This window comes from Arachis ipaensis, chromosome B8 (genome assembly GCF_059453495.1).
Source record: "Arachis ipaensis isolate K30076 ecotype BB chromosome B8, ASM5945349v1, whole genome shotgun sequence".
Taxonomy (NCBI): domain Eukaryota; kingdom Viridiplantae; phylum Streptophyta; class Magnoliopsida; order Fabales; family Fabaceae; genus Arachis; species Arachis ipaensis.
In genome coordinates, this window is record NC_142443.1 from 134,231,408 (window position 1) to 134,250,978 (window position 19,571).

The 19,571-nt window shown below is 28.4% G+C and overlaps 2 protein-coding genes across 2 annotated transcripts; both read right to left on the reverse strand.

The window, feature by feature from the left end:
• Window positions 1–1,183: 1,183 nt before the first annotated feature.
• On the reverse strand, window positions 1,184–9,050 carry SKB1 (SHK1 binding protein 1). Its single transcript, XM_088496189.1, has 23 exons — window positions 8,652–9,050; window positions 7,637–7,754; window positions 7,191–7,300; window positions 6,674–6,763; window positions 6,498–6,563; window positions 6,237–6,316; window positions 6,056–6,131; window positions 5,871–5,957; window positions 5,634–5,709; window positions 5,169–5,260; window positions 5,047–5,082; window positions 4,853–4,921; window positions 4,560–4,628; window positions 4,406–4,459; window positions 4,209–4,283; window positions 3,423–3,515; window positions 3,244–3,347; window positions 2,679–2,727; window positions 2,508–2,594; window positions 2,286–2,391; window positions 2,003–2,090; window positions 1,598–1,691; window positions 1,184–1,478 (listed from the first exon to the last, which is right to left on the reverse strand). The coding sequence occupies exons 1-23, from the start codon at window positions 8,787–8,789 to the stop codon at window positions 1,395–1,397; spliced, it is 1,941 nt and encodes a 646-aa protein (XP_088352315.1). The 5' UTR covers window positions 8,790–9,050; the 3' UTR covers window positions 1,184–1,394.
• Window positions 9,051–15,244: 6,194 nt separating this feature from the next.
• LOC107611821 (keratin-associated protein (DUF1218)) lies at window positions 15,245–19,547 on the reverse strand. The gene is made up of 5 exons (XM_021109947.2): window positions 19,165–19,547; window positions 17,610–17,654; window positions 17,414–17,520; window positions 16,050–16,264; window positions 15,245–15,686 (listed from the first exon to the last, which is right to left on the reverse strand). The coding sequence occupies exons 3-5, from the start codon at window positions 17,501–17,503 to the stop codon at window positions 15,434–15,436; spliced, it is 558 nt and encodes a 185-aa protein (XP_020965606.1). The 5' UTR covers window positions 17,504–17,520; window positions 17,610–17,654; window positions 19,165–19,547; the 3' UTR covers window positions 15,245–15,433.
• Window positions 19,548–19,571: the final 24 nt, after the last annotated feature.

The window sequence follows — 19,571 nt, forward strand, 5'->3', positions numbered from 1 at the left end:
ATTTAAACATTTTATTTTATTTTAAAACATTTAAACATAAACACAAAAAATAAAAAATTTGTATCTATCACACATGTATATATACTAACTAGTTAATATAAAAACCTAAATGAAATAAATAAATAAATAATATAAAAATATTAATTAAAACATAAATCATAACATTTCATTATTAATTTTATTATAAAATATATATTTTAATTGTAGCTTCTCTCTCTTCCCAACATTGCTAATATGTCCCAATATAAATGGAATAGAGTAAAAATTATTTGCTCTGCGAACATCTAAAATATTCTCGTGAAATGTCCTCAGGTCGGGTCAGGTCTATCCGAACTCAAACCAAATATGGCGTTGAGTAAAAATTTAAAAAAAAATATGAATCCAGTTAAATATGCTCAGGTTCAATCTGATTTTCAAGTCGTGTTGAGTCTCGAACACTTCATTACCCTTTAACCCAACTCTTTATAATCCCACTCAAAATATTTTCACTCATTCCACCACTCTACTAGGTAGTGCGAGTCCTGAGCTGACCCTAATTCCCACCCGAAGCATATTAAAATAATTTCATTTTGACTTTTATATACAGTGTCGTTTTTGGTCAGATTTGGGTCATGCCTTAGATAAATTTGATCCGACTCAAAATCATATTTTATAACTAATATTTAATAATAAAATATTACATTTTATGTTTTAATTAATATTTTATTATATAATGCTATTTTTATTTCATAATAATTTAATTTAAATTAATGTTATATATCACATTTACCTATAAAGAAAATTAATATCTTGATGCAGAAACCAACTTTTGAAAATACAAAACTCATTGTGTTCAGTCATAAATAAATTCATCTTACATTTTCTTGAATATTGTGATAGAAATAATAATTTACACAAATGTAGATTGTTTTGAAAGAATGCTAGAGAACTAATAAAATTTATTATTTTTTTACCAGTATTTAACAATTAACGTTTAAAAATATTGACTAAAATATATTATTAAATTATTAGACTAGAAATATTAAACTGATAGTTAAAAATAATGAACAAAAACAATAAATTTCCTATAGCATTTCTCATTGTTTTTTATAGACTACGATTTCTCTTTGCAGATTTTATCAGTCCTAAACACCCCACAGAACAAGAACATGTGGCTATTATATGAATGCTATAAACTGATTACATTTGATGCATGCATTAAGGAGAATAATCTCTATATTTTTTTCCCAGTAAACTCGACATCTGTTTGTACAACACAATTTCCTAATATGTATGAAAATGGACGGATCCACTAAGATCCAACGAAAAACAGTTTGTATTGTGATTGAAGTTAAGATCTTGAAATATCAAATCACCTACAAAAGCATGTATATATTCAGGTTAGGTTAAAGCCCCTAAAGGCCAACCCAATATGAGCGTCCATTAGTGTTGTGAATTGGAGAACTAGTTGGGGATGTAACACTCCACTCGTACCAAACCTGTCGCATTCAATAAGGGCACCAAGGTCAGAATAATACAGAAAAAAAAAATGGAAATGGAGATATTAGGGTGAAAACTGAAAATAAAAGATGAAGTAACAAAATAATAAAGAATCCACCTTCGTTGGACCACAACAACGCCAAAAATGTACATCAAGGTTTGAACCCGGACTCAAACAAATAGGGGTCCTTAGTGGGAAAAATATTGCAAACCTGTGTATAAAATCAAACAAGACTCAAACATGAGAAATTGGCTTAAACAAAAGGAAAAGATTTTTCACATTCTTAAGATGTGTTTGGTTTGTGTTTTTATTTCTATTTTTATTTTCAGTATTTTCTATTTTCAGAATTTTGTGATAAACAGTAAAAACAATAAAATCTTGTTTTGTTTTCACCTCATGCTTTCTCTTTTTTCTCCATAAAATTCTGAATACAGAAAATAAAAATACACCTCATAAACTTTCCTTTAAAGCTACTCCAAACTTGTTTGAAAAATAGAATACACAGGAAATAAACATCAATACCAACTGAACATGTTTGGAGTTGCCGTTGAAGGTTCAATTCCAAGATGCACATCCTTGTAAAGAGTAGCATCAAAATATCCAGCAAATCCTATCATGAAGATGAACAAAATATTAGTGTCCATAATTGTTGCTGAACAATGATGTCATTACTATTCTTTTATTTACGAAATTTGAAATAGGAAAGACTCACAAGTTTACTAAATATTTTGAAAGAAAAATCAAATCTGGATAAATGATTTACTACAAAACTCATTCACTCTGATAATGAATACACACCACATACCATGTACCATTGCTGACCCAGTGTCATTAGGTATCACAAACTGCAGCTTTTTATAGCGCTGATTGCTTTCTTTATCAGAGAGTTTTGGATGAGTGAAGGTAAAAACCTGCACAGATTAAATCGAAATCAACAAAATGAGTAGAACTTATTAATGATAAATTCATGAGACAGGCAATTATTAATAAATAAATTGATAAACTAACTGCGAGAAAAGATACTCACTGGTTGAGTTGGTGCGAGTCTTGCTACATTGTGTATTTTCACAACATAAGCAGTCTCAAAATGTACAAGGTCTTTATGTGCCTTAATCTGAAATACAACCACAAACATAAACTCAACATACAAAATCTATATGAAGATATGAATAATTTCTTTTAGCAAAAGTATGCATACATCATTATGTAACTTTGAGGCTGTCACTGGTTGTAGGAAACTTGTGTACCTGAAGGCAGTAGCAGTTAACAATGATTGGTTAAAAAATAATAATAAATAAATAAGTTTAAAATACAAAAAATTCTCAACCATTAATGAATCACTGGAAGCACTCAATTTCGTTAATCAATTCACACAAGTGAATCTCAGTGGATATTTTCAACTAAAAATTTAAGTCCTCAATGCTGTCTACCTAATGTTGATGAGAATGAGATGAAGAAAATTTGTTGCAAATTTGTAAACTTAAATAAATTCATGGTGGTGAAATGTTCCAAGAAAAATCCCAGGGTGCTGCAACAGTCATTGTTAGGCAAGAAAGCAACTGTCAGAGGAACCACTGTGCAAGATAGATAAAGAATTCTTAAACTATGTGACCAGCAAAAGACCAACCAATTAATATGCAGCATCTTTAGCTCATACACACTAGCTGCTGGGAACAAAGAATACTTCACTTCAAAATTAAATAACCCCAAAAGAAAAATGGAACAGATATGTCTACACAAAACATATGAAGGAATTTACTTACGAAGATGGTATTGATATGCCATCTTCCTTCAGGAAGCGCTGAGCTCCATCAAGGCACTCAGGTGAGAGTTCATTGTCACCAAAAGAACCTAGCAATTCACTAACCTAGATTCAGCACAAAAGCGGTCAGGCACTAGATTGCAAACAAAAGGAATTGACGAAGTGAGCAAAGAAATTTACCAATATATCTGCTTTTTCAGGGGCATTCCAGTGGCGCATGTCACTTGAAACTATGGTAACAGAATCCTCCCAGCCCTCTAACTTAACTAACGCCTGTTCCAACAAATGTGTCATGTCTGAGATAATAGTAAGAAAAATGTAACATTCATAAGACAGTAGTAGAGATTGGAATATTATGCAATATTCTTTCTTTTCTTTTCATAAAAATGGAAAATACAAGGAGCAGAAGAAAGGAAGTCTATGCATTTGAGCACTGAAAAAGAAGACGGGAACTTCAAAAATTAAAAAATAAAATAGAAGATACGAGAACAAGATATTCTATTGTCAAAAGCAATTTAAACATGTCAGTAATAGTGTAGTAAAGGGATTAGCAGTTACTGCTGTTGTTGAGTGTTTATAACATGTTACGATCTATCAGCCAAAAGAGGCCATTTCAAGGAGAACAGTGATCAAACCCTAACCAAATGTTTTAACTAAACGGCAAAGGCACATGAACAAAACTCATTATATATATATATATATATATATATAAAAGTTAATTAGAACAAAACAAAGTCCACCACAAAGAAACTTTTAGCACAAGATTAAAGAATGTAAAAATTGTTAACTGCATACAAAATACAAAATTAACATGATGCATGTAACATCACATCGTAATGGCAATACTGCCATCAAAATTCAGATAAACCAATGTATTTAAAAATTTTGATACTTCTTGTAATATACAAATAACATCATAATGGCCTAGAACTGTGCAAGGATAAATATGTAAGATCAAAAACTAACATGGAGAGTGACAACTGCATTTGGATTCTTTTCGACAGCAAAAACTTTTAGCTTCCGCCCAGTTTCCTCAGCAGCCTACACAAGAATGCAAAGAATCAATTGAAAGAATAAGAAATACACCCACATTTGCATTTAACAAAAACCAAATGTAGTGAATAGCGAACCAAACATAAATCAATTAGGGTACAAAATTACACCTGTAACGATGCACGCACAAGAGGCCCTCGCCCCGCACCAACAACCATCAATACCTAGTCACAGCAGCAAAACAACTTCATGTTTATAATGGCCAAGAGATAGCAATTGAAGATAAAGACATCGTCATGAATAAAACATTGAACTAAATCTTACTGTAGTTTTTGTAAATGCCTCTTCATCGGGAACCCTGTCCAGCAAAGCTTTAGATACAGCTCTTTGATACTGTAGAAAAGGTAATGGTCAGAATACAACTATGCCCCTAAAAGACAAACACAGCTGCAGCTATGCGTCACAACCTAAGATTCAGATCTTGAACACAATGTCACGTTATAGTAAAGCCTTCAAAGTTTGGGAAAAAGCCCAATATCGTGATCCAACCAGGAACATTGCAGGAAAAATATATTTAAATGGATGCACTAAGTTGAAAACATTTTCCATTTCCATACCTGGATGTATTTCATTGCGTCTTTCTCAAAAGTCTCATAGGTCTGAGCCTCTAAATTATCCATCAGAGGCTGCAAAAAAATTGGTTAAAAAAAATTAAATCCATTATCAGAGAAGGTGCGGAGGAACCTTGCAGCAATAATAAGAAACTTAGTAAAATAATTGAGCAGCAAGAAATAGCATGAATAATACTTACTTGCAAAGGTGACTGTAAAAAATCCCTGTAACCAAGCTGGCATAAGATGCTGAGAGGGTCAAGCGAAAGATAATAGCATATAATGCAATGCCTATCCCTTCAAAACATGTAAAAGTAGATACCTCAAAACGTTCTTGCTCAGGCAGGGGGTCCATCTTTTGGTACAGATATCCAACATAGTCTAGATATGGCCGCAAGGCATGTCTTTGCAAACCTGTAGTTCAACCCCACAAAAAAATGAGTATAAATCTCAAAAGGTAAACTTCAGGCCAAAAACCAGGGATACAAAAGTTGTGAAAACAGCACAGCACAAGATTACAACTTTTCCTTTATATACATACAAGCATTAGAAGCACACACAGAAACAGGAAGACAAGGGATGTAAGAGTACAACATATATAAATGATAGCTCTCTTGAAGCCTAACTGCTAAACTAACAGTCGGAAAAGTCAATTAAAAGAACAAGAGAGAAAAGCTGCTCAGAAGCAATATAAGTAGTTAAACATCTACAAATTTTATTAACAGGAAAAGTAAAATGCAATTATATCTTGAAAAATAGCATGTGCATAAAAAATAAAGGAACTTACCTTCATCAGAATGATTCTGAGAAGCATCTGCAGCTACATTTGCTTGTGGGTGAACTGATTTTCCAGATATGATGATCTAGACAGATGTACAAAATCGGTATATTTAAAAGGAAACTAATATTCAAATTTACGAAATTGTGAACATGTGATCAACTGAGCAGCAATACAGGTTCTAAGACTTAATTTCCAGTTAATTCATATTTATCGAAAACCAATATTCAGATTTGAATGGTTTACCTGTATAGAATGGTTAAAAAAACCAGTAACTAATCTCTGATGGCGTTTTGAGAGACAGGGATAACCACGGGCATTAGTTAAAAAGGCCTGAAAAAACAGGTAAATCCATTATGCATTTAGACAAGAATGAGCAAAACCAAACTTGATGCTTGAATTATCCGTTAAAAGCCAGAAAATGTCCCTACCTCAGTATTTATTATAGCAGCTCTAACAGACTCCCCAAACCAACGTCCCAGTGAATTTGCTGAAGGCAGAGTACCTCTGATGAACAAGAACAATCATACATTCAGCATATAAATAATGCATAAGTGCAATTCTAAAGTAAAAAATATAATGAATCAAAGGAATGCAGTTTAGAATACTCACAGAATATCCAGTGCAACTGACAATAGACTATGATGCTCACATAGTAGACGAAATGAATTCCAGGTCTCCCAGGAGTCAACCTAAAGAAAATCAAGATTATCGGGCCCTAAAATTAAATTTGCCATAATAAATATCATCACTACGTAAAGCTTATATGCACATTGAAACAAAAGGAGTACATGGTACAATATATGACTTCAAACCCAGCCACACATTGATGAACATGAGACCTTCACAGCATCATTTAATCATATTACTCACCAAAGTATCATTCTTTCCATCGGCAGAGTCATCGTCAGGCTTCACCAACGGAATCCTAAGCCACAACTGTATTACAAAAAAGAAAGAACTGAAAAAAATGTGAGAATGGTAAAAAATTAACATAAAGAAGAGTAAGGCTAATGAATTGGACATAGAGCTTGAACTTAGAATAGCACCTGCATATTGCTTAGGCCCTGTAAAATTTGATTTACACACCTAGCATAATTGCCACAAGATGTTCCCTTTGGGGCTGGAAGTAAGCAAGCCTGCACAACATTAAAAAAATAATAATAAATAATAAATCATTTTTTGGCAACTAGAAGCCTAAGTGTGACAAAACATCATGAGATGCAGATAACTTCAAAACTAAAATTAAAATCAGATAGAATCCCCTGCTACACATACAAGGTAACTTCTTTGTTGTTTTAAGCACACCAGGAGAAGTGCCAAAGTTAACAGTCCCAGTATAGGGTACTTCACCATAATATCTAAATAAAAATATATAATAAATAACTGGCCAGTCTGATTTATAGTATACTAAATCCAGTGTCCAATAAATATGTTGAAAAGAGAAATGAATATTTAATTTTAATAATTCAAGCATAATAATAAGTTTTGAATTGATTCAACATCAAGGAACACAATTACACACAAATTTCAAATTTCTTGCAATACGGATGCACCAAAGCATACTTGTAAAGAGAGATGAGAAGCCCAAGCTATTTCTTGCTTGAGAGTGGTCTCAGAATCCATCCTAATGGTTTCATCTTCTGAATCCAAATCTATCCACGAGCTAATTTTTCCTGAAAATTTGCAATTACATATTGAGAAGCTTCATGAGTCGTGAATCCAACAGTTTAGAAGCTTCATTACCAAAATAAATATATAAATAGCTTATTTACTATGCATAAAATAATATTTAATATAGAATAACACACACAAAAACCTAATAATTGCAACAAACATTACTAAAAATTATATCATAAAATATTAATAAGTGTGAGTTGTACCAGTCTAAAAATTAAAAGAAATATAAGCCATAATCCAATCAGATTTTAAACACCACAGACCAATTCAAACAGCTTTCCAAACCACTTGTAAGGATAAGGAATGCCTGTAAGAATAAATAGAACTCATACCAACAACATGACTGCTCCACTGGGATGGACTCATGACCAGGTCTGACCCAGCAAATGGTAGAACACCAGACCCTGCACTACCCTTTTGAACTAAACTTGGCCGATAAGCAGGATCCATCTGAATTGCACCATTAAAATCATATAAGTCCAAAGCACACTAAGAAACTAGATGTGTCAGCACCAGAACACAAATTATATAATAAAAATCCATCAATTAAAAATTAGACTTTACAGACTCCATTTGTCATTTGCAAGATAAATATCAATTTAGCAGATAAAAACAAACAAATGAAGCTTCAATGGAAGGGAAGGATTTCATCAGAGAGCTTTATTACATACTTAAATATTATGTGTCTCTAATGTAGTCTAACAAGCTCTTCAAGCGAAACCAAGTTGAAACGGCTTCCAAAATAAACCATTAGACAAAGTTTCTTTTGGTAAGCATACTGACCAGTCACATATGAAATGGCAGCATCAAGCCGCTATATAACTGGCTAATTGGCTACCGTAGGAAACACATCCAACACAATGCAAGTCCACTACTAGTCTTCGAAAAGCTTAAGACACTAATCGTTTTCTTCGAGTAACTCATATAACTAGGAAATCAATGAACTGAACATAGTTTCATGAAACCATTGCTTAATCAGCTTTCAATTACAATATCAGCTAAGATTCTTAATCAACTAAGTTTGGCAACAAATTTTTCAACCACGCCAACCATTTCTTCGCGTTTATAAAATCGTATTGGTAAAATGTAGCTCAAGAAACCCATTCAATGAAACTCCAGAAGCTTCCAATAGAACAAGCAATGTTTCATCGTAAAAGGCCCCACTGAACAATATTTCACTATAGGTGAGCTTACTGACCAATCACACACAGAAAATGCGCGCAACTAAAAGTTGCACAGTGTGAGTGGCTAATTGGCCACCGTAAAAACCTAACCAATTCAAAAATGCACCCTAAAACTAAGTTAGTTGGAGTTAGTTACAGTTAGTTAGTTAGTTAGGAGACGAACCAGAGGGGCAATAACGAAATCGAAGCCACCGGACGAGAGATTGAAAGCGAGGACGTGTGGCATGTCATCGTTGAAGTCCGTTTCGACGCCACAATAGCGTGACTCGCTCTTGTCACCTTGCCTTTCTCCGAGAGGCATTTTCGCTGAGCTACCTTTGCTTGGTTTCAGAGAGAGAAATGTGTGTATGAGAATAGCTGTTTCAGAAGAATGAGTAATACTATTTCTGAGCAACAGTGAAGAGCTATGAAGGAAGAATCATTGTTGAGTCAAGGAAGAAGGGGTTTTGGTAGGGTTTTTGTAGGAAGCTGAAAATGAGCGAAAGCACCACCATCAATGCCAACGCCCCATTAGGGTTCTGATTCCTGGTTTGGGCTTTGGGCTTCACTCGTGTGGGCTAATGAACTTTTCCTTTGCTATTTTTTAATTTATGGACAAACTATCAAAAATACACTTTAATAATTTTGTCACAAATAGAAATGTATTTAAATTTTGTTATTAATAAAAATATTTTTAATTAATTTAAAAATTTGACAGAAATATTCTAAAAAAATATTATCTTTTTTTTAAGTAAAAAATAATTTTTATATGTAACAAACTGTTTATGTATTTGATTCAAAATTTTATAGAAATATTTAGATAATTATTTAAAAAATATACACAAAAATTGAATAAAAAATTAAAATTTCAATATTTTTTTATTTTTTAAAAGTATTATTGGTTGTTGACAAAAAAATCACAAAATATATATATAGCAAAAAATTACTAAATTTTAAGGATAAAAATATCTCATTTTTCTAATCATACTTGTAAAAAAAATCGCATCAAAATTTAATTTCTAAAGTATTTTTTGAGAATACATATTTAATGTTGGACATTTTTGTCGCGTTTTAAAATTATTTGAGGGCATTTTTTTCGATAACAAAATTCGAGTGCATTTTTTGTGATTTACCCTATTTTCTAATTGGTGATGCTAAAATATTTTTATAGCCAAGTTCAACCAAATTAACACAAGTTTAACAAAAAAATATGCACACATGTTATCATTTTTTCTTTTTTGTACTTTTTCAGCACATATTTTTGGTTGAAAAATACAAAAACTTATTGATATAGTATATAACACGTAAACTTTTTTTACATAACTAAAAATGTATCAATATAAAAATTTTACATATAATACAAAATTTTTACCTATAATACAGACATTTTTGCACATAGTATATAAATCTTTGCCACGAATATAATTTGTTGATATTTATCATGCGCTTCTGCTCATGTAATTTTAAGTTATTCTTCCTAAAATATATTTATTTGGTTGAATTTTATGTTAATACTTAGTTTATCATGTCCTTCTTCTATGAACTTCTCTAAAGTGATTTGACAAAAAATTACATCTGATTATATTTGTTAAAGAATGAATATAAAGTATAAAAATCAATGTCAAACAGTAGAATTATATGTCAAAGATGTAAAAAATTATATTTTTAAGTAAAATCGTAGAAGTAAAATCTATAATTTCACAAGTCGATGTCAATCTGTATTGTAAACAGTGTTTAACGAATTAAGATGGAATATATGAACAATGAGTTGAAAAAAAATTAAAATGCTCTTGGTTTGCGTTTTTATTTTCTGTTTTTATTTTTTGTAATTTTTTTTATTTTGTAAAAAAAAGTAAAAACGGTGAGAACAATAAAATCTTGTTTTCTATTTTCACCTTTTATTTTTATTTTTATTTTTATAAATCTAAAAAACAAAAAATATTAAAAATAAAAATAAAAAATAATAACGCAAATCAAACATCCTCTTAGTTTTGAGTTGTTTTCAACTATTTTAAAGATTTATTTTTTATTCTTATTGCTTGTTTCCTAAATTATAATAAAATAACACTAAAATTCTATCAAGCGGTGAAAATGCATATAAATGGTGATGATAATAGTGATAGCAGGCATGAGAATTTTCATAACAGGTATTTTGGGATATAATTTTTTGATCTCTAATGTTCTTAAATTAAATGTGCTATCAGTTGTTGGAAAAACTATACATCCATCCTAAAAAATAGAAAGACAATAAAAAAAAGACAGCTTATTTCTCAGACAGCTTAATTTGCATGGACCAATATCGACCCCAAGCAGATTTGTGTATATTGATCTCACAAAATTTTTTCATAGGTTCCATAAACTACAAAAATTTCAAAAAACAAATAAGAATGATCTCATGCAATATAGTGTACGCATAAAGAGGAGTCTGGAATGTCATAATTGGATATAATTTTAATTCAATTCTACTTGAAAATAGGAACCTAAGATTACTTCTGTAATTAGTTAAACTTTTATTAGTTTGCAACAAATTAAGAAATTATGTAACTGATTTAAATTAAGAGAAAATTTTACTTTTTTTTTTTAATAGATGTTGAAATAACACTTTTATTTTTTTTATTTGTAAAATATATTCTCTTCTTTTTTATAATATTTAAAAATTCTTTTTTCTAATTTTAAAAAATAAATAAATAAAATTAAATTATATCGTAACATATTTTAGGTACACTGGGCTGAATTTTCTTTTTGACTTTATTCGTTGATATAGATGTAACATATCTAATATCTTGAGTGTTCTATGTGTAATTATTTTTTGGTGAATGCTATGGTGCCTATCACTTTATACTTAAGTTACTAAAAAAAAGTAAATAAATAATATTTAATAAATTTTACATGATTTATTTTTTATTTTAAATATTTTATTTTTTACTTTAAAAAAAAAGTTGGACAATTTAAACACCATAACAAAGACACTATAGAACTCACCTTATTTTTTACTCTATTTACTCAAGATGTACAATGAACTAATGACCCTGTAAACTGTGAAAGTTTTGTTTTAGGTAACAAAAAAAATAACTTGACGAGGATTTGGTGAGAAAGAATATTGCGATTTTTTGGGGCTTCTCAGATGAATTCTGATTTATTAGAATGATGAATTTACTTTACATTGGACACAAATTTTTTTGCTATCCAATCCCTCTAAAATAACATGTAAGTTACCCTTCATTATGTGTCACATTGTAATTGGTCATTGTCTTAACTATAGTTGGATTATTTTATAATTTATTATTCTTAAAATATCAAAGCTCTACTCCCGTTAATTGAAGCACATTCTACTCCTCCATTTTTTTTCATCACTTCATCACCTAGAGTCGGTCCTTCCAAGCACCGTCGCGTTCGTGACAAGAAGCGCTAACATCATCGCCATCTACTGCCCTCCCACACAACCTCTCTTTCTTTGGTGCATAATCCCTTAGTCACGTCGTTGAATTCCGTCGCCCATAACTTGTCCTTTCCAACATAGCCAGCGCCTCTTTTTGCCATGGATCACTGCTTATCCATATAATTAATGGTTAATTTTGGTTATTAAATTTTTTATTAAAAAAACATATATTTATTTAATTACGTGATGGAACATATATTTATATGTAAAATATAATATAATAAAATAAATCTATTCAAAGTATTTAAAAGTATAATTAAAATTATGAACATACAAATATAATAATAAAATTTGTACTCCAAACAAATAAACATATTTTTTTATCATACATATATTATTTAAAAAATAAATATATTATTAAAATTAATAACAGAAATTTAAAATGATAAAATTTAACTTTTTTACAGTATTTTTTATAATATTTTTATTTTTTTAATTTTTAATTTATTAGTACTTTATTATTTAATTAATAATTAAACAAATTATTTTAATGAAAAATTATTTTTTGTATTATATTAGAGAAGAGACCAATATAGCAGTTTAAAAAATAAATTGTATAAATATTTAAGAGATAAATATGAAATACATACCTAAAATAAATAAAACAGACAAAATAAGAGTACTCTTGAGAAATGGAGAATTATTTTTATCTATTTTATTTATTTTAGGCATGTATTTCATATTTATCTCTTAAATAATATCTATCTATATAATTTACTTTTGTATTTAAAAATTTTAATATTATCTATTTTTTATTTAAAAATCATTTTTACATTATTTTTTAAACTGTTATATTGGTCTCTTCTTTAAGATAATACAAAAAATAATTTATTATGAAGATAATTTATTTAATCATTAATTAAATAATAAAGTATGAATAAATTAAAAATTAAAAGAATAAAAATACTATAAAAAATACTTGTAAGAAAGTTAGATTTTATCATTTTAAACTTGTGTTATTAATTTTAACAATTTATTATTTTTTAAAATAATTTATGTACGATAAAAAATATGTTTCGCAACCTCTTAATTGAGTATGAGGAGACTATGCCATTTGAGCTATTAGGGCTTTTTAAAATTTGGAATGATAGGAGACTCGAACCCGTAACCTCTTAGTTGAGTATGGGGAGTCTATGCCATTTGAGCTATTACTTATTGGCGATTTTAATTATATCTTTAAGTACTCTAAATAGAGTTATTATATTATATTTTACATATGAATATATGTTTTATCGTGTAATTAAATAAAGATTTGTTTTAATAAAAAAATTTAATAGCCAAACTAAACATTACTTAGGTATGTATTTTATATTTATCTCTTAAATATTTATACAATTTATTTTTTAAACTGTTATATTGGTCTCTTCTCTAATATAATATAAAAAATAATTTTTCATACAAATAATTTGTTTAATTATTAATTAAATAATAAAGTACTAATAAATTAAAAATTAAAAAATAAAAATACTATAAAAAAATACGGTAAAAAAGTTAAATTTTATCATTTTAAATTTCTGTTATTAATTTTAATAATATATTTATTTTTAAATAATATATGTATGATAAAAAAAATATGTTTATTTGTTTGGAGTACAAATTTTATTATTATATTTGTATGTTCATGATTTTAATTATACTTTTAAATACTTTGAATAGATTTATTTTATTATATTATATTTTACATATAAATATATGTTCCATCACGTAATTAAATAAAGATATGTTTTTTTAATAAAAAAATTTAATAACCAAATTAACCATTAATTATGTGAGTAAGTAGTGATCTACGGTAAAAAGAGGAGCTGGCTATACTGGAAAGAGAGGTTGACGCTTCTTGTCACGAACGCGACGGTGCTTGAAAGGACCAAATCTAGGTGATGAAGTGATAAACAAAGAATGGAGGAGTGGAATGTGTTTCAATTAACGGACGTAGAGCTTTGATATTTTAAGAATAATAAATTATAAAATAACCCAACTATGGTTAAGATAAGGGACCAATTACAATATGACACATAATGAAGGGTAACTTACATGTTATTTTAGAGAGATTGGGTAGCATTCACCAACTTTTTTTATTTACAAGTTAGAATAATCTTAACTCATAGCTAATTATCAGCACTTTATCACTAACGATCTATAATGTACTACTAAGCTAAGTTTTCTAACTAATTAACTAATTCAAGTGATTTAATTTGTTAACTAAATTTTGTTATAACACTACTATTCTCTAACATAGAAACATAAATATATTAAAGTAATATGCATATTAGTAAATAAAATATTTATTTTATTTATAAATAAAAAATACCACCTCATTTTATCTTTTTTAACTCATTTTTAGTTATTTTTTAATTTTTAAATAAATAATGTTTTGAAGTATTTATCTTTCTTATAATATATAAATATATATATATATATATATATATGGATTTGTTACTCTTTTATTTTATTTTATTTTTTACCAAAAATAGAAAAATTCAAACCTGCAATCTCTTAAATAGATATAAAAAAAATATATCATTTGAATCATAACTCATTGGCTTATTACTCTTTTAAATATTAAAAAAATAATTAAAAAAGAGATTAAAACTTCTAAATACTAGCTAACAAAATAGAGTTTGTATAAAATTAATTTTACAAACTTGATTTTAAACTTAAATTTTTATATCATTCAATTATATTATTTTAATACTCTCTGACTATAATTTCTTTTGAAAAGAATTTAAAATCATGTGTTGAAATTTAGTACTCATTTGATTATAATTTTTTAGTACTCTTCTTTAATACTGTTTTTGTATTTAATTATATTTTTCTAATGAAATTAATATTATAAAAATTAACAATAGTAAATAAAATATATACTAATTTAAGAACACAATAAAAAATATACAAAATCAAATAAAAAATAAAATTCTATAAAAAAAATTATGTATTAATAAAAATAATTAAAAAAATTTAAATGAACAATGAGTACTAAAATTTCTATTAAAAAAATACAATAATATACATCAATGAACATAAAAAAATTCTAAACAAAAATATTTATACTATTAAAAAAAACAAATAAAAAATTAATAAAAAATCAAAACTTAACAATGAGTACTAATAATAATATTAAAAAAATATTTATTTGTAAAATATAACCATAAAAAATTCAAAAACTCTAATAATTATTTTTTTATCTCTTATTAATAATGAGATTAAATAGTAAAATTGGTAAAAAAAATAAATTCTTCAATTAAAAATTACAGCATTAAAAAATATAACGCGTTTTTTATGCTTCTAATCCATTTGCTAAACTCACACAAAATCTTTCACCAAGATTCACGTAATCACCATTTGCAAATCCTTATTTTTTTTAAATTCAAAATTTAAAATTATTAGAAATTAATTAAACTAATTATCATCTGATTTTAATTTCCTGCTTGGGGAAACAAAAGTTGAAAAATCTGCATCGTCACATTAAAGTACCTAAATCTGCATACATATACAGATATAATTCTTCCTCTATCACCATTAACATGCACCTAAGCAGTTGAGGAGAGTTCCCCTCCCTTATCTTCTTCATCCAAGAAATCTTCACGAGCGTTGCCAGCTAGCATAAGGGCAATCAGCCAAAAGAGAGAAGAATCAAGCGATAGAAATGCACCGCCTCCAAGGAGACCGGTTTTAGCAGTCGGACAAGTGTAGGAGAGATCATTGTGTACGTTTCGCTGAAGGTGCATCTGTTCAGTGATCGTCGGCCATAACAACATAGCTGCAGCTAGTCCAGTCGTGAACCTATATATGTATACACAACATTTTTTAGAAAAAAAAAAAGAAAATCTGTTCATCTCATTTATGTTAAAAACATTTATATAAGTGGAAATAATGTGGATGGATAAATTCATTCATACAAATAGAATAACTCAAGCTTTCCCATAAATTCGGATGATAAATGAGTGATGATAAATGAGTTTGATATATAAAATTACAGTGTAGCCATGAAAATTTCAACTTCAAATTTCTTTTCTTATGACATTCCCCTCAACCAAACATACCCTTATCTTATCAAGGAGAACAAGAAAAAGGAAAGTAAGCACATGAAAATTGCATCATAGGAACTAACGGAGAAAAAACAAAGTATAAGGAAACAGCACTTACACTGCAATGTTGAAAAATACCAAGAAGCTAGTGCTCTTAAATAGAACACCTTGTGGAACAGACTTTCCCTTGTAAGGATAGAAGAGTGACATGAATCCGGCCACATTGGATACAATGAAAAATGCAAAGGAAAGGTAGCCCAATGCGACTGTTGGATCAGCTGGGAACTTGCAGGTGACAACACCCTTGCCAGGTACCGGGGTTCCAGCTGCAGGCTGCAACAAAAAAAATTAAAACACAAAACAAATTTTAGAGGCTATAAAAGACAGATTATTCCCAAAATAAAATAAATAAAACAACAATTACAAAAAAACAGTATCCCACTTGATGAGGTCAACAACATGGATAAAACTGATAGCATATTGCCTTGTCCCAGGCATATCTATGTTTATCCCAACCCAAGAGCAAAACACTGATACAAAATTCTAGTGAATATTCATTTGTTAGTACTTAGTACCTATAATTAAGGAATTGAAGTTCTAGTCCATAAAATTTCAAAGAGTGGTTCAAGTTAATCATTAGGGTGATGCTCATAAGGACTAGCTTGAATCACCAAAAGCACAAGTTAGATCTCTTTTTTTGTAAATTCAGAAGCTCACTCTTTAATTACTTAAATTTAGAGGTCCAAAAGTGATTCAACTTAGTTTTTAAAGTGATGGTTAAAAGGCCTAGCTTAAATCAGCCAAGAGCACTAAATCAAATAATCATTTTTCTGCAAATTCAAGAGCTAAAACCATTAATTTATATCATTTTAGAGATTAAAATAAAACAAATATACAGTTTACTGAAACCAAAACAAATTTATATTCCAGAATCATAGAAGAGAAAAGATCCACTTAGTATCAAGAAGACAGAAAAGGTTCTCTCAATTTCAGCCACAGCAGAATCTACATTAACATATTCCCAATTCATTAGAAACACGTCAGATAGCACCAACTAAAGTCAAGCATGTTTGAACAGTTGTAAACCGAAGAATCAGAAAGTCAAAAGTTGAAAAGTACTTCACCATGCATACATGAGTGGTTTATAATTATTTTTTATAGGAAAAAAAAGCATAAGATTTATTTTTTATAATACAATTAAAATATTAAAGTATATATACATCTTTCGACTTCCCTACTGTTTCAATAATGTAATGCATTAATACATATAGACACAAATTACATCCAGATACATTGGTCTAAAGATATTTAGCACAAAACTATCAAACCACAGTTTCAAACAAGCATACCTAAATTTTCAATCCTTACTCATGGATCAAAATTTCATCATCCATAATCCAGGCGATTAAAAAAATTGAATTTTAATATAAATGATATTTGATATAGGAATCCATATCATTGCCTTAAAATTAAGAAGAATACCTTCTTGTTTTCGGCAATAACACCGAGAATGAAAGAGACGACACCGAAGAACGAAATAACGAGAGCCATGGTTTTGACTGTGACAGCCATCGTTGGTGCGATAAACTCTTCAAAAGGAGAAAACAACGAAAGTGTAACCTTTTAGAAGAAAAGTTAGAATGTGAGAGGAAAATTATTCAGCGAGAAAGGAAGTTACCTGATTCTGAGTTGAAAACAAATAGGTTTAGCGTCTTTTAAGATTCTATTGAGAGAAAAAAAATATAAAGGGAGGGATTAGAGATAATCTTGAAACTCTGTTCCTAGCTGGTAGCAGAAGATTCCTAAGTCAACATAGTGTGGATCTCTTTATATATATATAAATAAAGATTTAATTTTTAAATACATAAAAATTAAATTTTAAAATAATTACTTTGAATTTGAATTTTTTTTCGATAAAACAGTTACAACTACTTTTTAAATTTATTATTTAAAAAAATATATAAACTCGTATCAAATACATTAAAATTAAAGTCAATTAATTTTTTACACAAAAGTATAAATAAGTTTGATTTTTAACTGCCAATGAGTAATAGTTTAAATGGCATAGTCTCTCCATACTCAATTAAGAGGTTCCAAGTTTGAGCCTCTTATTTTTAGTAAAAAAAAAAAGTTTAATTTTTAACTGTTGGATTAGGTTTGAGTAAAAAATACAAGTCACGTACTACTAGAATCATTTTTTTTTATAAAAATCTATTTTTTAATAATTTGTTACCATTTGAATAAGTTATTTAACTTAAAATTTAATCCAATTCAATCCAACTTCACTTAATTTTTAATTGTTTAATTGCATTAAAATGATTAATCTTTCCAATGATATTGATAAAAATATAAAATTTATTCTTTTCAATTTTATTTTTGTGTGCATTCGATTCAATATATATATATTAGGATATAGTTTCTATTTCGCCTATCTAATTGAATATTTTAATTTATATAATTTAATTATTTAGATATTCATATAAATTATATATTAAAATATAAATACATATTAAAATAAATTAAATATTATATTTATTTATATAACAAATACATAATAACTGATTTTTTTATATAGAAATAATATTTTTGGAATAAATACCGGATGAAAGGAAGAGTTAACCTTGAGTTTTGAAGAGAGTAAGAAAGAATTGGGCAATGAAAATTAAAGAATGTTTAATTTAAAGGTTAAAAGATGATCCTGGTTCACACTCAAGATCCCCAAGTCAACCTAGTGTTTTTTTTTTTTTTTGTCGGATTGGACAACTTCAATCCTAAGTTACACACTCACACACCCACTCACAATTTCTAAAAACAAAAACCACAAAAATCCATTGAACCACAAAACCACCACAATTATGATGTGCTTATTTGGATGCTATTAAATCGGAAAAAAAAATTTTAAATTATTTTTTAATGTGTTTGACAATTTTTTAATAATAAAAATAAAAATATTAAAAAAATATTTTTTTTTGAGAAACTACAATTTACATTTTTTAAAAGATTTTTTTTAAAAAAAAAAAGATGTTTTCACATAATAAATAAACAGAAAAATATTTTTATCTTATTTTATCCAAATATAATTGATAAATAAAAATATCTTTTTATACGAGATATTCAAACATAAAATTACTTTTACTTTTGTAAAAGATCTTTTAAAAAAATCATTATAAAAAAGATCTTTTCTGAAAATATGACTACTATCCAGAAGCTATAATATCACAACTTAACTCCACCTGGTGTTGTATCTTTCCAACCACTCAATCCCATCGGAGATGGTTTTGTCGCCGAAATTCTCCAGAACACACATTTCTGCAGGCCAATCAAAATCCTTGCTGTCTTGGGTAAAAATAACTACTCACGTGTTTTTACGAAAAACACATACTAAGTTCAATTTAGAGAGAACAAACATCTAGCTAATTCCAGAACCAAGACAACGTCAAAACACTTATTCTGCGGGAAGAAATCCTTTATCACCCATCATGATCAGGCCTCTTACCCTAGTGTCCCACTGCACAATGGTGGTTCTCTACTTTTTGGGCCAATAAAATAATTGAATTTTTGTTAAACATAAATCTCAAATATGTTAAGTTACAATATTACCTAATTTAAAGTTTACTCACCACTTACAATAATTACCTTT

Bases quoted from the DNA above. Each gene is read 5' to 3' on its own strand.
- SKB1 (XM_088496189.1), bottom strand. From the start codon at position 8,789: ATGCCTCTCGGAGAAAGGCAAGGTGACAAGAGCGAGTCACGCTATTGT. The intron at 6,564-6,673 runs GTGCTATTCTAA...TTTGTAATACAG, and splicing joins AGGGCCTAAGCAATATGCAG to TTGTGGCTTAGGATTCCGTT. The intron at 3,516-4,208 runs GTTAGTTTTTGA...TTGTTGGAACAG, and splicing joins ATGCAGTTGTCACTCTCCAT to GCGTTAGTTAAGTTAGAGGG.
- LOC107611821 (XM_021109947.2), bottom strand. From the start codon at position 17,503: ATGGCTGTCACAGTCAAAACCATGGCTCTCGTTATTTCGTTCTTCGGT. The intron at 16,265-17,413 runs GTATTCTTCTTA...TTTTTGTTGCAG, and splicing joins TTATTGCCGAAAACAAGAAG to CCTGCAGCTGGAACCCCGGT. The intron at 15,687-16,049 runs GTAAGTGCTGTT...ATACATATATAG, and splicing joins GTATTTTTCAACATTGCAGT to GTTCACGACTGGACTAGCTG.